General features: G+C 36.5%; 1 protein-coding gene across 1 annotated transcript in view; it reads right to left on the bottom strand.

The window, feature by feature from the left end:
* The window catches only part of LOC140167845 (xanthine dehydrogenase/oxidase-like), a 57,895-nt gene that overhangs the window by 11,008 nt on the left and 21,352 nt on the right, over nucleotides 1–25,535 (bottom strand). Inside the window, 5 exon segments of the mRNA XM_072191135.1 lie at nucleotides 21,302–21,376; nucleotides 22,378–22,602; nucleotides 23,123–23,204; nucleotides 23,581–23,732; nucleotides 24,906–25,097. Coding sequence (XP_072047236.1) covers nucleotides 21,302–21,376; nucleotides 22,378–22,602; nucleotides 23,123–23,204; nucleotides 23,581–23,732; nucleotides 24,906–25,097 — 726 coding nt within the window.

The raw sequence follows: 25,535 nt of genomic DNA, 5'->3' as shown, positions 1-25,535 counted from the left end.
TTTATTCATTCCTTTATTTCATTATTTATTTATTCATTCCTTTATTTCATTATTCCTTTATTCATTCATTTATTTCATTATTTATTTATTCATTTACGTGGTCTTTCTTTCTTTCTTTCTTTCTTTCATTTTATTTATTTTTTATTTATTTTGTTTATTTATTTATTTATTTATTTATTTATTTATTTATTTGTTTATTGCTGACAAAACTTTTAAAATAATTATAGGCCATTCAATATTTTATTTATTATTTGTTTTAGGTTTTTTTATTTTGAATTTCCGTAAATAGCGCATGCGTGGCAAAATGCCACCACCTGATTGGTCGATTGGTTAAAGTCACATGACCGGGACACAACGCCATTTTTACAAAATCGCAGTGCATCGATCGTTGCTGGGAAAGTTATTGAGGTGAAGTGAAAGTAAATTAACCATTGTTGACTACCTTATGATAGCAGTTGATATTGACAAGTTTGCAGGAGCTTCCAGGGTGAATGTCGCATAGTTCGGTGAGTTATTAAAGTCAATTTAGTATAGTTTGTACTCTCTAACACATGAACATCTGTCAACTCGGCAATTCGCAAGCATGCAAAACAGTCCAACTGCCGCGCTCAGAGCTGCCACGCTAATCATGACATGGTATGGTATTAACATGATTAAATTGGTATTGCTGTCTGTACAGCAACCTGCATGATGAATGGCTTGCTACCGTAGTTGGCCGTTAAAATGTATGGGCAGGTAACGTGGCAGGCCTACATTTTTTAAAGCGATCACATTCATTGATTGAATAGTGGATGTAGTCCTACTGTAACAACATTGCTTTCATTGCGTGACCCCGTCGACAATGGGGGGTGGAGGGTACTCGAATAAAAAAAAAATTCACAGGGCTGGAACTCTGAAACCCCTACCATGTCCATGTTAAGGGTTTTTACTAGCATGGTACAGGGAACCCCAATTTTTTTTTTTTCAAATCAGGACACATGTTTAGATTTTTGTTACCTAAAACACGGCAGATATGACAGTTTTTGACCATTTTTTGTTTGTTTTTAATCAGGACCCATATTCAGGGTTTTCTTGTAAAATGGAACCCAATTAGAGTGGCACATCCCTGTATACCTATGTGAGCCACCCCCCCCCCCCCCGGTGAAAAGTCATTGTTGAGTGGCTAGTTTGAAGTCTTCCAAAGTGTCACCTAAATGTGGACCTGTATAACATTTAAATTTCACAGTCAATGAGTGAAATGAGTTGGATGTCGATCAAACACAAAATTCATTTTTCAATTTCATTACATTGGCCATTCTGAGAGCTTATTTTGCTGAATATGCCATTACAACTTGATTTACGGTTCCAGGGATATGGCCATTTTAGTGTTGCTCATAATAATAAAATAAAAAGGAAGTTGAATAAATAATATTGACTCTGTCTCAAAATCACTATTTCCGACATCCGACTCATAATTCTCGATCATCACAACCTACTTGGGTACGCATTGATATTTGCGTCGAGCAAGACCACATGCTTACGGCGCAAGCGCATCTTTTGAGAATTGACCAATTACGGTCTTTGGTTGTGCAATCGGCGTGTTGTTCCATGAAAAGTACGCTGAAGGCACATCCTTGCTATAGAATTAATGAGGGCCCACAAATTTTAAAATCAAGTAAAGTTACAGAAGGCCCTAGATGTATGGGGTTAAATATCAAACTGTTTGAATGTTGGTTTTTTCATGCAGGCTCTTACAAGTTGTCCTAATGAACCTAAACCAATATGATTTCAGTATAACAGCAGATTAAGAGGGAATATTGTTTTTGAGTAGGTTATGAACTTCACACATTTTTTAAGGTACAGTCTTGTGAACAAATCTATTTCATACTTGGCAGTGGCGTTTGACCCCCACCCTTTTTATTTTACCCCACCCTTTTTATTGAGACACCCTATACATGTATATTGAAAATTCCTGACTCCCACGCTTTTTACTGAGGCACCCTTTATACTAAAAATTCCCGACCCCACCACTTTTTGCTTTTTCCCCCTATTTGTATACATTGATGAAGGCACAGGTAATTAGGTTTGAAGTAAATCAAGTACGCCGAGTTCTGCACCTATCATCACCACGATAACCTAGTGGATGTAAACATGCATCAAATGGAATTTTATCTTGTGATATGGTTTGCTGGCAGTGGTTTGGCACTTATTCTTGGAAACTAGGATGATTTTATAATTCAATGAAAATATGTGACCCATCACATCGAAACACGGCAGTTGTCGTCAAAAAATAAACTTGTAGATTTCTTTACCAAACTAAAGGACTGTTCTAAAGCTTTAAAATGGCACCTCTTTCATTAATATCGCTTGTAGAATGGCGATTTTATGTGACAAATAAATTCAAAATCTTTATTATTTTTATTTTTTTATTTACATTTTCTTTATTATCTTTAAATGTTGGTTTCCGACAACTGCCGTGTTTCGATGTGATGGGTCACATATATTGTAAGCTGGCACTCCCACCCTTTTATTTTACTCCCACCCTTTATATTAATCCACCCTTTTTACCAACAAAGTTAAAACCCCCACCCTTTTAAGGATTTTCCAAATTTCCAAGTGGCACCCTTTAAAATGGGTGCCCTGCCAACAGTGATTTTCAATGTTAGTGACACCAGCTTTCTTGATTAACCGGTTAAAATAAACGGCTGTTATTCTGGTTAATTAACGGTAAGATTGGTTATTATGGTTGATAAATAGATCCGAGCTCGGAATTCAATATGCCATCATACTGAAGAACATTGTGCAAGTATTACTATTTGGGTTATGGGGTGTAACACCCCCCCCCCACACACACACACACACAAGTTAACTGAAAGTTATGCACATTTTCCATGTTACAAATAAACACTTGCGGGCGAGGCTTGTGGTTCAAAACCGCCTTGTCTTTTGAATGTGCTAACATTAAATAAAACTGTTTTTTAATTTGCGTCTCAGATGCTTATACCTTCGGTTCTACCCTTCTAAAGATAGAATAATGAAGAGAGGAGCCCAGCCTGACAGAAGTTCACAGAACTAAGCTAGGATAAAAGATGACATCATGTTTTCCCATTAAATAAATGGTTTGAATCCAGCCATTTTTATATGTCGAATCCGCATTGAAATGAACTGCAGAGCTTCAACAATGTGATAATGCACTACACTTCAGATGATTTCAGATAAGTATTCTGTTTGAAATTTGAAAATGATTAAAATGTATTTGACTGTTGAGTTGCATAGTGTAATTGGTGTTACCAATGTTTCATACTGTGTTATGTTGCAACTTAATTGGAATTGCAAGAGTTTTGCATGCTGTCTGGAGTAATGTAGTGTTGAATTAAAGTTCTTTTGCATGATGTTACAAATGTTTTGCATGTAGTGTTGAATTAAAGTTCTTAAAACATGATGTTACAAATGTTTTGCATGTAATGTTAAATTATAGTTCTTTTGCATGATGTTACAAATGTTTTGCATTTTTGCATGTAGTGTTGAATTATAGTTCCTTTGCATGATGTTACAAATTTATGTTTTGCATGTAGTATTGAATTATAGTTTTGCATGATGTTACACATGTTTTGCATGTAGTGTTGAATTATAGTTCTTTTGCATGATGCTACAAATGTTTTGCATGTAGTGTTGAATTATAGTTCTTTTGCATGATGTTACAAATGTTTTGCATGTAGTGTTGAATTATAATTCTTTTGCATGATCTTACAAATGTTTTGCATATGTAGTGTTGAATTATAGTTCTTTTGCATGATCTTACAAATGTTTTGGATGAAGTGTTGAATTATAGTTCTTTTGCATGATGTTACAAATTGTTTTGCATGTAGTGTTGAATTATATTTCTTTTGCATGATGTTACAAATGTTTTGCATGTAGTGTTGGATTACAGTTCTTTTGCATGATGATACAAATGTTTTGCATGAAGTGTTGGGTTACAGTTCTCTTGCATGATGTTACAAATGTTTTGCATGCAGTGTTGAGTTGCAGTTCTCTTGCATGATGTTAAGAATATTTTGCATGTAGTGTTGAGGTAGTTCTCTTGCATGATGTTACAAATGTTTTGCATGTAGTGTTGAATTATATTTCTTTTGCATGATGTTACAAATGTTTTGCATGTAGTGTTGGATTACAGTTCTTTTGCATGATGATACAAATGTTTTGCATGAAGTGTTGGGTTACAGATCTCTTGCATGATGTTACAAATGTTTTGCATGCAGTGTTGAGTTGCAGTTCTCTTGCATGATGTTAAGAATATTTTGCATGTAGTGTTGAGTTAGTTCTCTTGCATGATGTTACAAATGTTTTGCATGTAGTGTTGAGTTACAGTTCTCTTGCATGATGTTACAAATGTTTTGCATGTAGTGTTGAGTTACAGTTCTCTTGCATGATGTTACAAATGTTTTGCATGCAGTGTTGAGTTACAGTTCTCTTGCATGATGTTACAAATGTTTTGCATGTAGTGTTGAGTTACAGTTCTCTTGCATGATGTTACAAATGTTTTGCATGTAGTGTTGAGTTACAGTTCTCTTGCATGATGTTACAAATGTTTTGCATGTAGTGTTGAATTAGTTATCTTGCATGATGTTACAAATGTTTTGCATGTAGTGTTGAGTTACAGTTCTCTTGCATGATGTTACAAATGTTTTGCATGCAGTATTGAGTTACAGTTCTCTTGCATGATGTTACAAATGTTTTGCATGTAGTGTTGAGTTAGAGTTCTCTTGCATGATGTTACAAATGTTTTGCATGTAGTTTTGAGTTACAGTTCTCTTGCATGATGTTACAAATGTTTTGCATGCAGTGTTGAATTAGTTCTCTTGCATGATGTTACAAATGTTTTGCATGCAGTGTTGAGTTGCAGTTCTCTTGCATGATGTTAAGAATGTTTTGCATGTAGTGTTGAGTTACAGTTCTCTTGTATGATGTTACAAATGTTTTGCATGTAGTGTTGAGTTACAGTTCTCTTGTATGATGTTACAAATGTTTTGCATGTAGTGTTGAGTTACAGTTCTCTTGCATGGTGCTAAAATTGTTTTTTATGTGTTGAGTTACAGTTAACTCTCTTGCATGGTGTTACAATTGTTTTGTATGTGTTGGGTTACAGTTCTCTTGCATGGTGTTACAATTGTTTTGTATGTGTTGAGTTACAGTTCTCTTGCATGATGTTACAAATGTTTTGCATGTAGTGTTGAGTTACAGTTCTCTTGCATGGTGTTACAATTGTTATGTATGTGTTGAGTTACAGTTCTCTTGCATGGTGTTACAATTGTTTTGTATGTGTTGAGTTACAGTTCTCTTGCATGGTGTTACAATTGTTTTGTATGTGTTGAGTTACATTTCTCTTGCATGATGTTACAAATGTTTTGCATGTAGTGTTAAGTTACAGTTCTCTTGCATGATGTTACAAATGTTTTGCATGTAGTGTTGAGTTGCAGTTCTCTTGCATGATGTTAAGAATGTATTGCATGTAGTGTTGAGTTACAGTTCTCTTGCATGATGTTACAAATGTTCTGCATGCAGTGTTGAGTTAAAGTACTCTTGCATGATGTTACAAATGTTTTGTATGATGTGTTGAGTTACAGTGCCACATGACAAAATGTAATAACAGTACATGTTGAACCAGTGTTTGTCCCAAGTGGAATAGTGTCACAGGACAAAATGTATTAACTACAGTGGCGTAACCAGTGGGGTGGCCGGGGGGGCAAGCTGCCCCCCCCCCGGACACAAAAAACTGGGAAGAGCAAAAAATTGGGAAGGAGAGAAAAGAGGGAAGAAAAAAGGAAGGAGAAGAGAAAAAGGGGAAAAGAGGAAGAAGAGAAAGGGAAAGAAGAAAAGAAAAAAGAGGGGAAAAAAGGGGAAGGGAGAAAGAAAGAAAGAGGGAATTTGAAATTTGTACTCTGAAACACTGATTTTTTAGCTTCTAATATGCCAAAAACCAGGAGCTTCAGGGGGCTCCGCCCCCTTGACCCCCCCGGGGCTTTGCCCCAGGGCCCCTAAGGCGGGCCCCTGGACACCACCCGTTTAACGCTTCGCGGGCAAGCCGCTCGCGACTTTTGGTCAACAATTGGGAAATTTTTCAATCTTGCCCCCCCGGAAGGTCAGGTCTGGTTACGCCCCTGATTAACTAGATTACTTTGATAAGTGCATGTTGAACCCCATGGTTGTCCCAAGTGAAACAGTGCCACAGGACAAAATGTATTAACTAGATTACTTTAGTGCATGTTGAACCCCATGGTTATCCCAAGTAGACCAGTGCCATGGGACAAAATGTATTAACAGTACGTGTTGAACCAGTGTTTGTCCCAGGTGGAATAGTGCCACAGGACAGAATGTATTATTATCTAGATTACTTTGATTAGTGCATGTTGAGCTCCATGGTTGTCCCACGTGGAACAGTGCCACAGGACAAAATGTAATAACAGTACATGTTGAGCCAGTGTTTGTCCCAAGTGGAAAAGTGCCACAGGACAAAATGTAATAATAGTACATGTTGCACCAGTGTTTGTCCCAAGTGGAACAGTGCCACAGGACAAAATGTATTATTAATTATCTAGATTACTTTAATTGGTGCATGTTGAACCATGGTTGTCCCAAGTGGAACAGTGCCACAGGAAAAAATGTATTATTAACTAGATAACTGACAAAATGTAATAACATGTTGAAACATTGTTTGTCCCAAGTGGAATAGTGCCACAGGACACAATGTATATATTAACTAGATTACTTTGATTAGTGCATGTTAAACCCCATGGTTGTCCCAAGTGAAACAGTGCCACAGGACAAAATGTATTATTAACTAGATTAGTGCATGTTGAACCCCATGGTTGTCCCAAGTGGAACAGTGCCACAGGACAAAATGTATTATTAACTAGATTACAGTGCCACAGGACAAAATGTAATAACAGTACATGTTGTACCAGTGTTTGTCCCAAGTGGAATAGTGCCACAGGACAAAATGTAATAACAGTACATGTTGAACCATGCAGTGTTTGTCCCAAGTGGAACAGTGCCACAGGACAAAATGTATTATTAACTAGATTACTTTAGTGCATGTTGAACCCCATGGTTATCCCAAGTAGACCAGTGCCATAGGACAAAATGTAATAGCAGTATGTGTTGAACCAGTGTTTGTCCCAAGTGGAAAAGTGCCACAGGACAGAATGTATTATTATCTCGATTACTTTGATTAGTGGATGTTGAACCCCATGGTTGTCCCAAGTGGAAGTGCCACAGGACAAAATGTAATAACTAGATGACTTTGATTAGTGCATGTTGAGCTCCATGGTTGCCCCACGTGGAACAGTGTCACAGGACAAAATGTAATAACAGTACATGTTGAACCAGTGTTTGTCCCAAGTAGAACAGTGCCACAGGACAAAATGTAATAACAGTACATGTTGAACCAGTGTTTGTCCCAAGTGGAATAGTGCCACAGGACAAAATGTATTATTAATTATCTAGATTGCTTTGATTAGTGCATGTTGAACCCCACGGTTGTCCCTAGTGGAACAGTGCCACAGGACAAAATGTAATAACAGTACATGTTGAACCAGTGTTTGTCCCAAGTGGAAAAGTGCCACAGGACAAAATGTATTATTAACAAGATTACTTTGGTCAGTGCATGTTGAACCCCATAGTTGTCCCAAGTGGAACAGTGCCACAGGACAAAATGTAATATCAGTACATGTTGAACCAGTGTTTGTCCTAAGTGAAAAAGTGCCACAGGACAAAATGTATTATTAACAAGATTACTTTGATTAGTGCATGTTGAACCCCATGGTTGTCCCAAGTGGAAGTGCCACAGGACAAAATGTAATAACTAGATGACTTTGATTTGTGCATGTTGAGCTCCATGGTTGTCCCACGTGGAACAGTGCCACAGGACAAAATGTAATAACAGTACATGTTGAACCAGTGTTTGTCCCAAGTGGAACAGTGCCACAGGACAAAATGTATTATTAATTATCTAGATTACTTTGATTAGTGCATGTTGAACACCATGGTTGTCCCAAGTGGAACAGTGCCACAGGAAAAAATGTATTATTAACTAGATAACTGACAAAATGTAATAACATGTTGAAACATTGTTTGTCCCAAGTGGAATAGTGCCACAGGACACAATGTATATATTAACTAGATTACTTTGATTAGTGCATGTTGAACCCCATGGTTGTCCCAAGTGAAACAGTGCCACAGGACAAAATGTATTATTAACTAGATTACTTTGATTAGTGCATGTTGGGCTCCATGGTTGTCCCAAGTGGAACAGTGCCACAGGACAAAATGTAATAAGTGGAAAAGTGCCACAGGACAAAATGTGTTATTAACTAGATTACTTTGATTAGTGCATGTTGAGCCCCATGGTTGTCCCAAGTGGACAGTGCCACAGGACAAAATGTAATAATAGTACATGTTGAACCAGTGTTTGTCCCAGGTGGAATAGTGCCACAGGACAAAATGTATTATTAACTAGATTACTTTGATTAGTGCATGTTGGGCTCCATGGTTGTCCCAAGTAGAACAGTGCCACAGGACAAAATGTAATAAGTGGAAAAGTGCCACAGGACAAAATGTGTTATTAACTAGATTACTTTGATTAGTGCATGTTGAACCCCATGGTTGTCCCAAGTGGAACAGTGCCACAGGACAAAATGTATTATTAACTGGATTACAGTGCCACAGGACAAAATGTAATAACAGTACATGTTGAACCAGTGTTTGTCCCAAGTGGAATAGTGCCACAGGACAAAATGTAATAACAGTACATGTTGAACCATGCAGTGTTTGTCCCAAGTGGAATAGTGCCACAGGACAAAATGTAATAACAGTACATGTTGAACCAGTGTTTGCCACAGGACAAAATGTAATAACTAGATGACTTTGATTTGTGCATGTTGAGCTCCATGGTTGTCCCACGTGGAACAGTGCCACTGGACAAAGTGTAATAACAGTACATGTTGAACCAGTGTTTGTCCCAAGTGGAAAAGTGCCACAGGACAAAATGTAATAATAGTACATGTTGCACCAGTGTTTGTCCCAAGTGGAACAGTGCCACAGGACAAAATGTATTATTAATTATCTAGATTACTTTGATTAGTGCATGTTGAACCATGGTTGTCCCAAGTGGAACAGTGCCACAGGAAAAATGTATTATTAACTAGATTACTGACAAAATGTAATAACATGTTGAAACATTGTTTGTCCCAAGTGGAATAGTGCCACAGGACACAATGTATATATTAACTAGATTACTTTGATTAGTGCATGTTGAACCCCATGGTTGTCCCAAGTGAAACAGTGCCACAGGACAAAATGTATTATTAACTAGATTACTTTGATTAGTGCATGTTGGGCTCCATGGTTGTCCCAAGTGGAACAGTGCCACAGGACAAAATGTAATAAGTGGAAAAGTGCCACAGGACAAAATGTGTTATTAACTAGATTACTTTGATTAGTGCATGTTGAGCCCCATGGTTGTCCCAAGTGGACAGTGCCACAGGACAAAATGTAATAACAGTACATGTTGAACCAGTGTTTGTCCCAAGTGGAATAGTGCCACAGGACAAAATGTATTAACTAGATTACTTTGATTAGTGCATGTTGAACCATTGTTTGTCCCAAGTGGAATAGTGCCACAGGACAAAATGTAATAACAGTACATGTTGAACCAGTGTTTGTCCCAAGTGGAATAGTGCCACAGGACAAAATGTATTAACTAGATTACTTTGATTAGTGCATGTTGAACCCCATGGTTGTCCCAAGTGGAACAGTGCCACAGGACAAAATGTATTATTAACTAGATTACAGTGCCACAGGACAAAATGTAATAACAGTACATGTTGAACCATTGTTTGTCCCAAGTGGAATAGTGCCACAGGACAAAATGTAATAACAGTACATGTTGAACCAGTGTTTGTCCCAAGTGGAATAGTGCCACAGGACAAAATGTAATAATAGTACATGTTGAACAAGTGTTTGTCCCAAGTGGATTAGTGCCACAGGACAAAATGTAATAATAGTACATGTTGAACAAGTGTTTGTCCCAAGTGGATTAGTGCCACAGGACAAAATGTAATAACAGTACATGTTGAACCATGCAGTGTTTGTCCCAAGTGGAACAGTGCCACAGGACAAAATGCATTATTAACTAGATTACTTTAGTGCATGTTGAACCCCATGGTTATCCCAAGTAGACCAGTGCCATAGGACAAAATGTAATAACGGTATGTGTTGAATCAGTGTTTGTCCCAAGTGGAATAGTGCCACAGGACAGAATGTATTATTATCTCGATTACTTTGATTAGTGCATGTTGAACCCCATGGTTGTCCCAAGTGGAAGTGCCACAGGACAAAATGTAATAACTAGATGACTTTAATTAGTGCATGTTGAGCTCCATGGTTGTCCCACGTGGAACAGTGTCACAGGACAAAATGTAATAACAGTACATGTTGAACCAGTGTTTGCCCCAAGTAGAACAGTGCCACAGGACAAAATGTAATAACAGTACATGTTGAACCAGTGTTTGTCCCAAGTGGAATAGTGCCACAGGACAAAATGTAATAATAGTACATGTTGAACAAGTGTTTGTCCCAAGTGGAATAGTGCCACAGGACAAAATGTAATAACAGTACATGTTGAACCATGCAGTGTTTGTCCCAAGTGGAAAAGTGCCACAGGACAAAATGTATTATTAACTAGATTACTTTAGTGCATGTTGAACCCCATGGTTATCCCAAGTAGACCAGTGCCATAGGACAATTTAATGTAATAACAGTATGTGTTGAACCAGTGTTTTTCCCAAGTGGAATAGTGCCACATTCCAGTGATGTTTATCAGTTTATGAATTGGATTTTGCTTTGATCTATTCTTGCAGCAATGCAGTTGATACTATCAGTGACTGCTGGAACTATGCATATCATGATGAATTTGTCAAATCTGATGCCAACAGGCATTCAGCCTCAAAGGTAAGAATTAGTAGCAAATGAATAAGGACATGGCTAGTGGTAGTAATAGTAATACTAGTTAACATGATCATTATTAATGCAATTCTATACCCCCACGACCCATTATTCAAAATCGTGCACTATGATTTGTTGAAATGCGTCACGTGACAGACCATTAATTAGCAATAAAGTGGCCAGGGCAACGAACTTTATCACTTACGCTTTTGCTACGCGTAGGCGCTCCACATTGAGGTGATATTTACTCTTTAAATCGCACTATTTTGTGGTAATAGAATAGAAATAATGTGTCCGAGGCAGTAAAACGTTGAAATAATGGGTTCGGCTGCGCCTCACCCATTATTTACGTTTTTACTGCCTCGGACACATTATTTGCATGTAAAGGATAATCCCTTTTTGACATGAAAATTATGGGTCAACCCCATAGAAAAGCATATTTATAAACTCAATTTTCCCAGGAAAATGTGTGGTCATTTTTTTTCAGCCCCCCCCCCCCTTAGGAGGGTCAAACTTTAAAGGCCCCCCTTACAAGTGTTTGTGAATGGACCCTTACTGGGTTCCTATGTGTACCATCAAAATATTAGCACTAGGATGAACACATATTCACCCATTGCAAGGTGCCGCTATATGCGAGGAAAGCCTCGATCTGGCAGAATGCATGAATGGGAATTGAACCAGTCATATAACATTGCGTAAAGTTACATAATACTTCCTTTCATGTCTATTGCCAGTTTGAGGCTCTCCCCACATATGGCGGAAAAGTGCAATAGGCGAATACATTGTGTTTTTTGGTTTAATGGCTTAAAGGAGTAATTTTCAGTTGATTCCGATTTTGCATTTGCGAGTTTTGTATGATTATGTGTATTACACTGCTCCATAGACAATGTGTTGTAATTTTGTTCTGGTATACCAGAAAAAAATTTAAATTTCACGATATCTTTGCTAACGAATTAATCTATCATCAAGTAATTGTTTTTTCATAAACATTACGCAGCCAGATGATTCCAGTGATATAAAAATCTCAACTTTTTTGAGTAGTGGGGGGGATGATGCTGTGGATCATTCATGAAATGCCCTTTTAAACTGGGAAATTAAATTTTGTGTTTTTCGCTTTTTTGCTGATTAGTGTGTGAGCTGGGGAGGGCAAAGCTGCACTTTTACCATAGATAGTTGACATCATGGGCTACATAAAAACGTATCATAGCAATTGACCTGGAGTTGCTTTTGGCGAGAAAAGGTCATCAAACTTTTACACAGGGTCAAATTTCAAAGTTGCTCAAATTGTGTCAAAAACCATTCCAATCAGGGATGCCGGATTTCCGTTAATTAATGTTTTTTCCCACAAATTTTCTGTTAATACGGATTTTCCTAACATTTTCTGTCGAAAAACAGCAAAATAGGTAAAGGTCAGTAGGCCTCAATGGTACTTGACTTATTTTGTTAAGTTACCTAACGTCCTACATGGTGCAATCCTATCCTTATTTGAACTGTTTTATCAAATCGAACAATGTGACACCTCTTTTGTCAAAATCGGAGCACTTGGATGTTCGTAACCCCAAAAACGTAACCTTTGACCTTTTTGGTTATAACTCAAGAACGGGACGTCCTAGATAGGTCAAACTATACATTTTCTGAATCCGTTTGACTAGAGGAATACAATGAAATGGTTTTAAACACAAAGTGCAGCTTTGCCACCCACCCCCTCCAACTTGTACCAAACACCCCAAATTAATTTTGACCATCACTTGGCTTGAAACTGCAGCACTGCCATCAACTTTCAATTTGAATTTTGTGCTATACCAATCGATACACAATGTGCATACAAGAGAAGCCGTGTGCAGCTACAAAATTGTGTGATTTTAATAACACTCCAAATCCAATATATTTTCAATTGCATTAGATCTGTTAGATTTCAAGCTTGAATTTACTTTGTTTTTAATTTGCCTGTATGCATGGAATGTGTTACATTTTAGATGCAATATCCATACCGAGATGAGTTTGTCCAATTGTTCAAATCACAGTGCATGATTTTGAATTATAATAGACTGTGGATTGCCAATCATGTTAAAATAGCATATTGCTCCCATATAACTAAAAAAAAAATTCTTCTTCTTCGCAGGGTTGGAGTGATTCCCATGGATTGGAACTAAAGCAACCACCGGAGAACAAAATTTGAAAGGAACTGGAAGCCACTACCTGATAAGAACAAATAGACTTGCACAGTTTTAGTTCCTCCAAAGAAAGCATTTTTGAAGAAAAAAGGTCATCTCAAAACCCCATTGAATTAAAGATGGACAGTTTAAGTGGAATTTTGGTACTTCTGATGTTTATTTATGTCTTGTTTTAAATGTTTCTAGCCAAAAAAGTTTGTTTCCTGTAGCGCCAGCGCATTAGGTTTTATTTTTATGCATTAGAATTTTTTTTTCACTTACAAAGAAAAAAATCACAAAAAATAATATAAAACACTACTGGAGTAAACATTTACACGTCACACAACAAACAAGCGTAGTGAAAAAAATACTGGAGAAAATATCACATTTTTTAAACCCTTTTAATATCTACAGGTTGAAAAGGGATCATAAATATTCTTGAATATGAAAAATATGATATTTTTGTGTGTCGGAGAGACCCACAGTAAATTTCCATTCAATTTGCAGCAAAAAAAAAGGTGTTTTTTTCATTAAAAAAAAATTAAAATTAAAAAACGCATTTTGCATTTGACTTTTATGACCTGCTACAGGAAACAAACATGTTTTTTTTTGGCCAGATATAAGATTTTTTTCTTGTGACATCACATGTTTACAGGAGTTTTTCGATACCCATCTTGATAAACTTTTGTTGAAGTTGTGATATTATAGGTAGCTTGTGGCACCTGTTATCAATATTATTTTGTAAATTAAATCTAATACTGGAACTAAATTGATGGTTTGATGTCACATCAGATGCCTGATGATGTCATGTTTAGTGAGTTGCTAAGTTTTAGTTCCAGTATTAGATTGACGTGTAATCAAGTTTGATAACAATTTGGGTATTATTTGCTTTAACATGTTTAAAACCAAAAGTAATTTCAAAAAAATTAATTGTGCTTTGTGTCTTGTTACCATTATCTTTTCTAGCCCAAAATAAGGAAACACATTCAATTAAAAAAAATCCTGTGTAGTATTTACAAAATACTGAACATGTGATGCTGGTCAATCTGTTCCCTGTAATACAGAAGCTTGTGTTGTTTATTCTGCAGAGAATAAGATATGAGGGTCTGTCAGTATACAAGTATTACATGCCTATGAGTGTGATAGTACAAAATCTATCACGAGGCGTACATGTATATAGCTAGCCGAGTGAAATACTGTAAAAGTAGAAATTTTCGCGAGTGACATAAAATCGCGAAAATAACCTTTTGCATCCGGTTTCTATTGTATCAATATCAAAAGTGCGAAATTTAATTCTCGCGCAATTGACAAAATCTTCAAAATCGCGAAAATATCTTCTCGCGAAAATATTGACTTTTACAGTAGGTCAGTCAAAAGTTGACCTAATGATTTATTTTTACTACGGTATTACACAAATATTGGCATGTAATTATTTGTTTTATATCATGATATCACATGGTTACTTTTCATGCCATGTGATAGCAAAAACTATCACACGGCTAAAGTCAATGCGGTAATCATGATATAATATTTAATGAGTAGTCGGGTAGAACTTGCTTTTGGGTTAGTTAATTTGGGTATGCCTAAAATGTTTTGCTTTAAGGTGGCTGTATCGGCTCCGGTGTCATGCACAGAATTACTTGAAAATGATGCACCGTGTATTAATGAGTAAACCTTGCTTGCTGAAGCCCCCCCCCAAAATAGCAGTTTTGATTTCTACAATTTGTTTGTCATCTCAAAATCCCAATAAATTACATGTACATATACTACAAAGTGTTTTTGGCACTTTGCCAATTTCTCAAAATAGCCAAACCTTTGAAAACACAGATTTTATTAGAATTGATTTTTCTCTCCTTTGTAGCAGTTGGATATAAAAGTTTAGATTTCATTTTGCTGCCAATATATCATAGAATAATACAAACCAAGCAAGAATATATTTAAAAGAACTGTTTGTACTTTTTTATGTTTTCTGGATTTTTGTAGAAACAATGAATAACTAAAATGTTTAGGATTTTATTAGCCAACAGGGACGGTGCTGTGGTTAGCAAACTTTCAGGGGTGGTAAATAAGATGAATATGTATTCCCTCGCCAGCTTTTTTCAATTAAGTGTTTCTATTTTAAGCTACAGTGTTTCTAACATTACCTAAAATACAAGCTTGAAAAAAGTAAACCTTTCATCCAAAAATCATGGTGAGAGAATTTAGGTATTTTAAGCTTAAGTTTAGTAACCATAGCACCTTCCCTGTTGTCTAAAAAAAGTGAAAATGGGCAGAATTTAGGGAATAAAGAAAAACATACAAATTGTTACAATTCCAGCAAGAATCTTTAAAATAGTTGAGGAAAATACTTTTCTTTTGTTGTGGTTGAAGATTTAAATAATAGACCTGATTATTTGATACAGGAACTATCCCAGGGGTTAAAACTCCAAATTGTTCGATTTGATTATAATATATTCCTCTGGCCTGGATTTGATAGCAAAAATGGTCAAAAGTCGAAATTACGGAGTTCATGGGTGTCAAACAGAGAAAAGTTTACTAATTTTTCTGAAAAGTCAATCAAAATGTTTGTCTAATAATAATTCAAAAATGAAATAGTTTGCAGTGCCTACGATGTTTTGTTACCATGGTAACACACCAAACACAGGATGGGATTTGTCCGGATATTTTGTGGCCAAAATTGACTATTTTCTGGATATTTCTGGCTTTGACACCCCTGCAAACAGTTCCTGCCTGTTGAGTCCAATTGATCTTGACTTTATATTTCCCGTGTCACCTATGCAACGAAATGTCGCTCATATGGCAAACTTTTCTTTTTCTGAATTATTATAACAAAAAATTTGTTAGACCATTATGGCAATATCGAATCAATTTTCAGTGATTGTGACACATGTTGAGCCCAAATTGCAACATTTGACCTTTTCACTAATAACTCCAGACTGATTGGTCTTTGGTGGTCAAACTTTTTTTTTTAATCCTTGGACATGGGAAATATTGCTTTTAACCAAACAGTAATTTTGAGTTTTGACTAATTTCTTGAAAAAAGAGCCAAAAACCTGCATTTTCGGCATATTTTCTGACAATCTAGTCACAAAAATCAAAGACTTGGAACAAGTCTAAGCATTCAAAATCTTGAGTATATGCCGAAATTTTGCTATAATTGTCACTTTTTTTGTTTTTCTTTAATTAAGTTATCAGAATGAACAATGTCTTTTCCAAAAAATAGACTGCATAAACCGAAATTAGTCTTGGTACAAGTATTTGGGCTTGATAGTAACAGCATACGAAAAACACATGTTTTTGGCCCTTTCATTTGGCAAAACAGGGTGTTTTTTTAATCCCAAACAATTAGTTCTGTATTTTTCTGGAATTGGGAGTAGTTCTTAGGCTATAGGCGTTTTTATAACAGCTGTGTTACTTTTTGCGCAGTCTTTATAAGGCCTAAAGAAATTGTTTGATTGGCGTAACATAAAAAAATAAAATTAGTCGGTCGGTCGGCATTTTTTTACACACATTTTATGCTGTAATTTGCCTTTTTTCTTTCTTTGTTTAAAAGTAATTTTTTTGCAAAAAAATAAAAAAAGTCTAGGGTCGGGCCTATTGTTAGGGTCGGTCGGGTTACGCCAATAACAACAAGGTATAAGTAGGTAGCTGTAGCTTGTAATCATACCGATTTAGAGTATACCCCTATTGTGGTAGGGGAGAGCGGGAGTGTTCACCCTATATTTTTCTGACCAGCCTAGCGATGTCAATTTTAAGGTTAGGGATGACCTGATTAGCTCATGTGAAAGCCCTATGTCTTAGCTATATACTCTTAGCTATATAAGGCCACAATCCCAGAACTATAGGCCTTACAATAGCAACAGGATAGAGCAAACAAAAAGTTATGCAAAGTGGCGAACTTGCCCATATTGGGGCAGGTTTGCCCATATGGTGGGGTAAGTTCACCCTAATCACAAAAAAAGGTTTAAACATTGCATAACAATAACATTAAAATCAAACATTTTAGCAACAGTATACATGGCATTCATTCTCTTCTGGGGAGTCACTAAATTTGTTGCAGGGATCGGGTCAGAGTAAAATGTAGGGGTGACGGACGGGTCCAAAGTGAGCTTAAACGTATCATATTTATGATTATGGATTAGGACATAAACGGTGGTATGAGTAATACTGATACCACATAACTTTACTAAACATGCTTTTCAGTAGTTTTACCTGGTTTAATGGTATACTTATAAATATTTTGCATAATGCGCTGATGGGGCAGGTCCGCCCTCCAGTTTGGGGTAAGTCCGCCCGGGGAAGATATAGGGCGAACATGCCCCATCCTCAAAAGGCAAACGTGCCCCTTGTGCACATTTTTGTATTTTCTTCAGGGTATGCAAAATACAAATCGAATAAGGAGTTTATAACTGCATTAAATCTTTGACAAATCCCGTATGTTCTGAATACAGATTTCCATTAAAACCAACTGTATTTATGTATCAATGATAATACAACATTATTAATGCAAGAAAAAATTACGTTTTGGCTGCAGTTCGATGAACACGTCCCTATATGTCGCGTAGCTATTATGAGAAGTTTATAATGATCTATGTCACCTAATTTTGCCATCACCAAATTCCCCGATAGCCGTAGTGCTGAGAAACAAGGGGTGGGCGAACACTCCCTGCTCTCCCCTATTTTATTGTTAAGGGCAAATTACTGTTGCACATTTTGTTTGAGGGTAGCATGGTGCAACCTCATAGTACTTGCATCTGCTTAAACCTTTGTGAACCGTTTGTAACTTAAAGGTAGGTAACCTGACTTTACCCTATCAAAATGCAGATTTGGTATCAGGTGAAAACTCATATTTTTCTCATTTATAACATTGAAATTAGGCGTTCCAAATCGGTGTATATCAAAAAACTGTTGATTTAATTGCAACTGGTATACCACGTTTTCGACAAATTCAGCAGTTTTTTGATATCTTCAGAAACCCATTTGGAGCTCCTAATTTCAGTATGTTAATGAGAAAAAATGGGATATTTCATTTGATATCAATTTATTACATGATCATGATGATTATCATTTATAACCGAAGACTCCCAGTTTTACGCTGTATTAAATGTCAGTAATTCCATAAAGAATTAGTCACATTTACATTACAAGGAACATTTACATGATCGTTTTGCATGAATGCTTGAAAGGGACAACATTTTATGTAATACATAAGTTTTCAAGAATTTGATGCTCCAAAAGTATCAGGTCTGCCACCTTCCTTTAAGAACTACATTCGGATGAAAATGGTGTCAAAATGCTCAGGAGATCATACTGCATCAAATAAGCCTGTTCCCTAAGAAATATGAAACATCACCCTTTTTAAAGGCTGTTTAACCTACCCCTATTTAAAGCACATTTAAGGGTATATACGATGTTGGTCAAAGCAGCAGAAAAAGTAGTTCACATCATCTTGCGAATGGTAGTAAGCTTTAGCAAAAATTACATTGCTCAATTCATAGCGAGCGTGTAGAAGAATTAAAATATCACATATATACTTTTGTAGGTCCTGTGGTTCTTGAGTTATGTTGTAAAGAGGGCTGAAACAACAACGCTTTTGTAAAACGTATAACTAAATAACAATAAATTAAGCAAGTTTTCAAAGTATATGATTTGTAGAATGAACTTTTGCAAAACACCAAAGTGTTATTTTTCAATAATATATTGATTCAGATAATGCAAGTCGATTTTTGGCTGCTTCGACCAACAATACCTCGTATATCCTTAAGATGTTCCCAAAAGTTGTTCACATTAACCATATCACCCCTGTGGTAAATTTGTGACTATTTTTGCATTTTTCTCAAAAACTAATAACACACTGGTAACAAAAGTTATGTATATTATTGGGGCAAGGATTGCAACTACTACACTGAAATTTCAGTGACTTATGACAAGCGGTTCAGTATATATGATAGGAAATGAGGTACATCCTAGCGGTACCTTATTTCTTATCACAAAATAACGAACCGCTTGTCTTGGGTCACTGAAATTCCAGTGTAGTAATTGGATTCCTTGCCCCTACAATATACATAACTTTTGTTACCAGTGTGTTATTAGTTTTGAGAACAATGCAAAATAGACACAAATTTATCGAGGGGTACCCCTAAGTATTCCTCTCATCTCGAGGATCTGCGACAACATCTGCGACTTGCCGCTAGGAACGCGATTTTGCCAAAAGAACCAGTCTATTAGGCGAAAAAGCTAGCGAGAGATTTTGGATAATATTCATTTACAATTTTAACAGTGGTAAAAGTTGGAATCAGTTGGGAAGTTTTTAGTCCTAAAATTAAGGTTAAACTAATTCATTGATATTAATTAATGTAAATTAGTGACTCAAATATTTTATGGTTTCAAGCATTGGGATGTGTACTCATACAAATCGAGAGGTGTGCACTTGGAAGGGAATATTTTTTATAATTTTTCCTTGCCGACATGTGGGAACCGATTTTCCTAACTTAAGCAGGCATGAGAATTTTAAGGCTTTTTTTGGCCATTTCTTTTAATTTCAGCCCGTTTAGCTTAATTTCACATACTTTTTCAGGTTTTTTTTTCATGCATGATCATTCTCATGCCTGCTTAAGTTATGAAACCTGGGTGGGGGGGCACAACGAAAATTTTTGGTTGGTATGCCCCCCCCGGAATTTTGAGGTGGTGGGTCTTTGGGAGCTGACGGCGTACCGATAAGGGGGGCATCTTTTGCAGCTGCGAACAAGTAAAATGTGGACTTTTGGAGCTGCGAACAGTCCAAATCAAGGGTCTTTTGTGGCATTATGGTTGAAAATTGCCTGAAAAAACCTTTCAGAGCTGAAATTATCAAAATCTAGGGTCTTTCGGAGCTCTATTTTGGTCAAATATAGGGGGTCTTTTTCTGTTTACATCGGGCCCCCTCTATGTCTTTGTGAACGGTCTCTAATGAAATAAAAAGTAAATAAATTGATACATAAATGTTTTGCGGGGATAAAGATTTATTTATTACCTATTAATTATTGTATAAATTATTTGCCGTTTCATGCGAAACAAGTAATAAAATGATTGTTATTTGAATATTGTTGTTTGTAGCACATTTTGTTCGTGTAAGTCTCTTGCATTAACTTAGCCTCAACTGTTGGGCTCATTTGAAGAACGTGATGTTGATATTTTCCAAAAGATGAGAATTTGAACGGTTTCCCCTTAGTTTTTTTTGTTTCAATCAATCTTTATTTAAACACAGCAAGCAAAATACATATACTAGCAGGCAAAACAACAAAGATTGGATACAAATGCCCAGGACATGTACCAGGGTCAGCAAAGCTGACCCGGATACGGTGCAGGGCTGCACGAAGACAAAACATTAAAACACAAAACATAGGCCTAATCAAAGCAAGGCAATAAATACAAAAATGCAATTGGACTAACCAAAAAAACAAGTATTAAATTACGATTACTATTAATTTATGCCCTAAAAATCATTGACTCGTGCAAAATACCAAACGATTTTGAACTACATATGCCCCCTGAAAGAAGTTATCCAACAACTCAATTAATATTCCTTAAATTTCAATTTATAGCCCTGCAATTGCGAATGCCCTTTTAATCTGTCAACCACAGCTCATTAAATGATCCTTTAATAACTGTAAAGTATGCCCCTAAACAACTTGATTAATATTCCTTTAATTTAGATTTTATAACTTCAAATTTGCGAATGCCCCTTTAAACAAGTCATTCAGCAAGTTTCCAATCCAATCAGTAATCAGCTACTGAACAATCAGCGTTTTCAGTGATCAGTCATATACCTGCTGAACAATCAGTAATCAGCTACTGAACGATCAGTAATCAGTGACTGAACAATCAGTAATTAGGTAACCATTCAGTAATCAGTAACTGGTCAATCAGCAATCAGCAGTCAGTGATCAGCAATCAGTAATCAGTGACCAGTCTTTTATACCTGCCGTGAATCAAAATTGTTTCTCACAAGCTCACCTTGCGATAATTAAGTGAGACTCTACTGATCGTGCTAACTTACGGTGTGCTGAATGAATATGATTTGGGAAGAATCAATTTTAATTCTCGCACAATCATTTAAGGAGAATTGTTGCGAGAATCGGTAATCTGATTCTCGTTGAATTTGACACCCTGTGTGTTAATTTAGTTACCCAATCAGCAAAGTTTCCACCAGGTTTGTCACTTTTGAATGGTGCTAGTCTATCAACCAGAGTGTCACATGCATTCTGAAAATAGGAAACAATTATACAAACATTATACACACACTATTAGGTAAGGTATACTAAAAGCTGAAATATAATTACAAGTAGGGCTACCATGAAAGTTAGAATGAATTAACTCAAAACGTCTTAAGCCCAATTAGTCCTACATACCAGTGCTTACAATCTTACATTGTACATCACCTACAAAGATAATTCAATACAATAGATCCATATTGGTTAGGGCTAGCCTGCAGGCTTAGGAATTCTGACCACTATCAAAGCTTCGAAAACTCGGAACATTGGGGCTGACCCTACATAACAAACTTTCTGTGGTTAGATTTGTATTTTTGTTGGTAAATAGTTTCGTTTTGTTTGTTTTTGTTTTTAATATTATGACAAATGAAGAGCTTTGTTTTAAAACCCCTTGCATCCACTTGTCCAATTTTGAGAACACATCAATAAATCATCAAAATAATCACTGTTATAAGGTGTTTTTCAACAAATGCAGCTTTTGGCAGGATGCTCATCCTACCCAAGCATCCCGCCAAAAACTGTTTCTGTTGCAAACCCCTATATATGAGTGATTTTTTTGATGATTTTGTGATGTGTTCTCAAAAATGGGCAAGTGGGTGTAAGGGGTTTTGAAACAAAGCTCTTCAAATACAAAACAATCACTTTCTGTATAATAACCTACACTTCCATAATTTCACTGATCAATATTGGCAGGGCTGTCAACTCTCACGCATTGGCCGTGAGTCTCACGTATTGGGGCACTTTCTCACGGTCTCACGCCAAGGTAGTATAATCTCACGCCTAGGTAGTAAATCTCACGCAAAATGAGTAAAATCTCACGCATCGTCATGAATAATATATTACTCCTACCCCCTTTTCACTGTCTCGAGCGCCGTGGCTCAAATAATCATGGTACAAAATGAACATTGGAGTCGGCAAATCCCGGTACGCCTCTGTCTCACGCCAAGCAATTCCAAAAAGTTGACAGCCCTGTATTGGTTACTTCACATTACCTTTACTGCCATACCCCACATATCGGTACTGTGACTCCCTGCAGTACTAGTAGCATGTGGTACGACGTAAGTGCTATTCTCTGCTACGTGAATCTTGTCAATCGGTATCCTCAACACACGGTTCGCAATCTGTATCATCTTGGTGTGAATTCCTTGTCCGACTTCAACTCCGCCATGATGGATGAGTACTGATCCATCCAAGTAGAGGTTAACCATTGCTCCTGCCTATGGAATCAAGAATTTGAATAGGGGTATTTTATTTAGAATTTCAAACAAAACAAAACAAAACAAAATGGTGTTAACCCAGAGGATAACCCAAGTCTAATGAAGGGGGGAGTAGGTTGCGACTTATAAACTTTGTAACTTTGAAATTGGATTTTAAACTGCAAGTCAATACAGGTATGATCAGATTTTGACCTCATTATTTTGTAAACAATAGTCATTCCTTTTCATAATCATCAATTAATCTGGTCAAATTAGTGTTTGTTTGTTTGTTTTTGAAACGTAGTTTTTTTGAGTATTTAGCAGTTTCCAGTTTAGGTACACTATATTTCAGAAAAAAATGGTTTAGAGAAGAAATGCGTTTCCCAAAAATCTAGCGACATTTGCCCATTTTCCTACCAACATTTGTGACAAAATGATTTGGAAATTCCAGATAATCTTCTTCAACAAACCATTTAGCATCACATCTGTCCATCTCCAACCAAACTATGGTTGTACTTGATTCAATGATTTTTTCTCTTACCTGGTGCATAAATTTGGGGTAAGTACCAACATTGAATTTTAAGGGCACCAGTGCTATACCACGCTTAGTCCACTTGTTCTTTCTGAATAAAAAGGAAGAAAAGCATACATTGGTTATAATTGGTTTATTTCTCACCCAACATACTGGTTAAAATTATCTGCAAGACAAGGTTCACCAACATAAATGTGTAAAACACAAATCGAAATTCGAATGACAGACATCACACATCCGCAGGCAGACATGGTGGCATCAAAACGTTACTACGCCCTCATCGATGCGGTCGGTCCTACGATAAAGTAAATTAGCCAAATATGTTTTGCTAATTTTTATTGTTTCAGCAAAAGCGAATATCCCTGTTTGCCATTTTTGGTCCCCACTTGACAGAGTTTACAAACACACAAACTTTATACAAACCAAGAGATGATTTCTCTTTAGCCTAAGTGAAAAACATTGTGTACCTGTTGAAGTTATTGACTTGGGTTCTTCTGTTGGGATAGTCACTTTTGGTCATGCACTCTTTCCAGCATCGTCTGAATACATCAAAATCATCAATAGGAACACCGTAGTAGGTCATAGGGATGTCTTCCTTGAGCATGTTTACTTCACGGACCTGCGGATTATGGTTAAATATCAGTTACAAGTTGATTACATCAATGTATACTTATGGTGACGATTGGTCTGAACAATGACATTAAATGAATTAAATATGTGTATTTTGAGCGTTTTTTCCTGTATAATTCTTACATATCGCAAACTGGTTAATAGGCATAAAATAACTCCCTTGGATAACGACTGATAAAGCATTTTCCACCCTGATGTGACAGTGACGCCAAAGCGTTAATGTGGCTGTTTCACGCGCGCATCTATGCAGTGTCTTTGAACGCGTGCGTGTGTACTCCCGCGTTTTGAACGAACACTAGCGATTTACAGCTGCGCCCAATAAAATGCGCGCTGACGTCACTGACGCATCAGGGTGGAAAATACTTTAGTTCTAGTAATTAGACGAGAGAGGAGTTAGGTATGAGAGTTCAAACCGGTCTCACTGGGGACCTAGTGGGGTCACGGTTGTTTGATGTGATCATTTAATAATATTTCTAACAAAACATCATTTTCAATTCTAGACCTGAATAATACCAACAGCTATCAAAAACAATTCTTAACATTGATATTCGTTTCTATAATAAATTATTCATACTTTTCGGCTTATTTGGGGTAATTTAAATTCTATAAACTGTGCATTTCTGTGCAAATTGAGGGCGCTATTCACATATATTTCATGATAAAAAGGTTATTGAAAATTCTCCTGTCATTTATTAGTCTTTTTTGCTGATATTATACAAGTGTCTACCCCTTGTAAAGATGCAAACAATATTTTAGATAAATAGCGCCATCATTGTTTAATTTTTCTCTAAAATGACTCAGTTTTACATGCCATCAAACAATCGGGGGTCGTCACACTCTGGTCCCACTAAAATGTGGTATAGATATTTACAAATAAATAAATAATCATATGCTTAGAAAATCAATGATTTTAACAACGCTTAAACGAGTGCTTCTTGTAATATCATAGGTTTTTGATGATCTAAAGATCTAAAGATCTCAAGATTTGAGTGCAGCACCCCAGCTTAATCGGGGTATCAAAATGTAAACGTTTACTAGAATTTACTTTTAAATATTACCAAAAAAGATTTTATAAAAGTATAACAAATAGCTGCCTTATGTGGTAAGTGATCTAGTTATGGTCCATGAGCAGGTCTAGTGGTCCGAATCTACAACGTCTCACCTGCAATACTGGCAGATTACACTTCAAAGCAATGTCAGTTATAATAGACTCTATGATGAAGTGAGTGTAAACGCTACCAAATGCCCTCGTAGGTTTGCTGCCTGGAATGTTAGTAGCGCAATTCTTCACTGTAACGTGTATATTGTCCATTGCGTATACACTCTGGATGCCGAAGAGTATTTGTGCAAAGAGCTTAAAAATTAAAAATTAAAAAAACCAGTAAAGGTACACAGCTTTGAGTGTTATAAGAAGTGTATTTGGCTATCCCCTGTTTGTTTATGAAATATAAAAATTATCACTGTTTATAAGTCATATCACATGAGCATTAAGTTTTCTTGAATGCCGGACTTGGGGGATTTCAAACAAGTCTAAGAACCCTTCAACCCTGAGCGCTAGGAGTTAGGTCCAGTAATTGAGACTCGTCATCTTCATCATTATCATCAGACTTGTGTGGTGGGTGCCTGGGTTCTGTGTTGGCAAAAGTGCCACATCGAACTTCTGAAATGCCTAGTTGACTAAACGGCACTGACCCAAAACTCGTGAATACTAACCTCAGTAGGGAATTCAAGTTATGATCAATTAAAGTCATAATATAACATGTTCATACAAAATAGATTAGTATTTTACTGT

The sequence above is a fragment of the Amphiura filiformis genome, chromosome 13 (genome assembly GCF_039555335.1).
Source record: "Amphiura filiformis chromosome 13, Afil_fr2py, whole genome shotgun sequence".
In the NCBI taxonomy this organism is placed as follows: Eukaryota; Metazoa; Echinodermata; class Ophiuroidea; order Amphilepidida; family Amphiuridae; genus Amphiura; species Amphiura filiformis.
The sequence above is the reverse complement of the archived record's forward strand: the minus strand, read 5'-3'. Positions and strand labels throughout refer to the sequence as shown.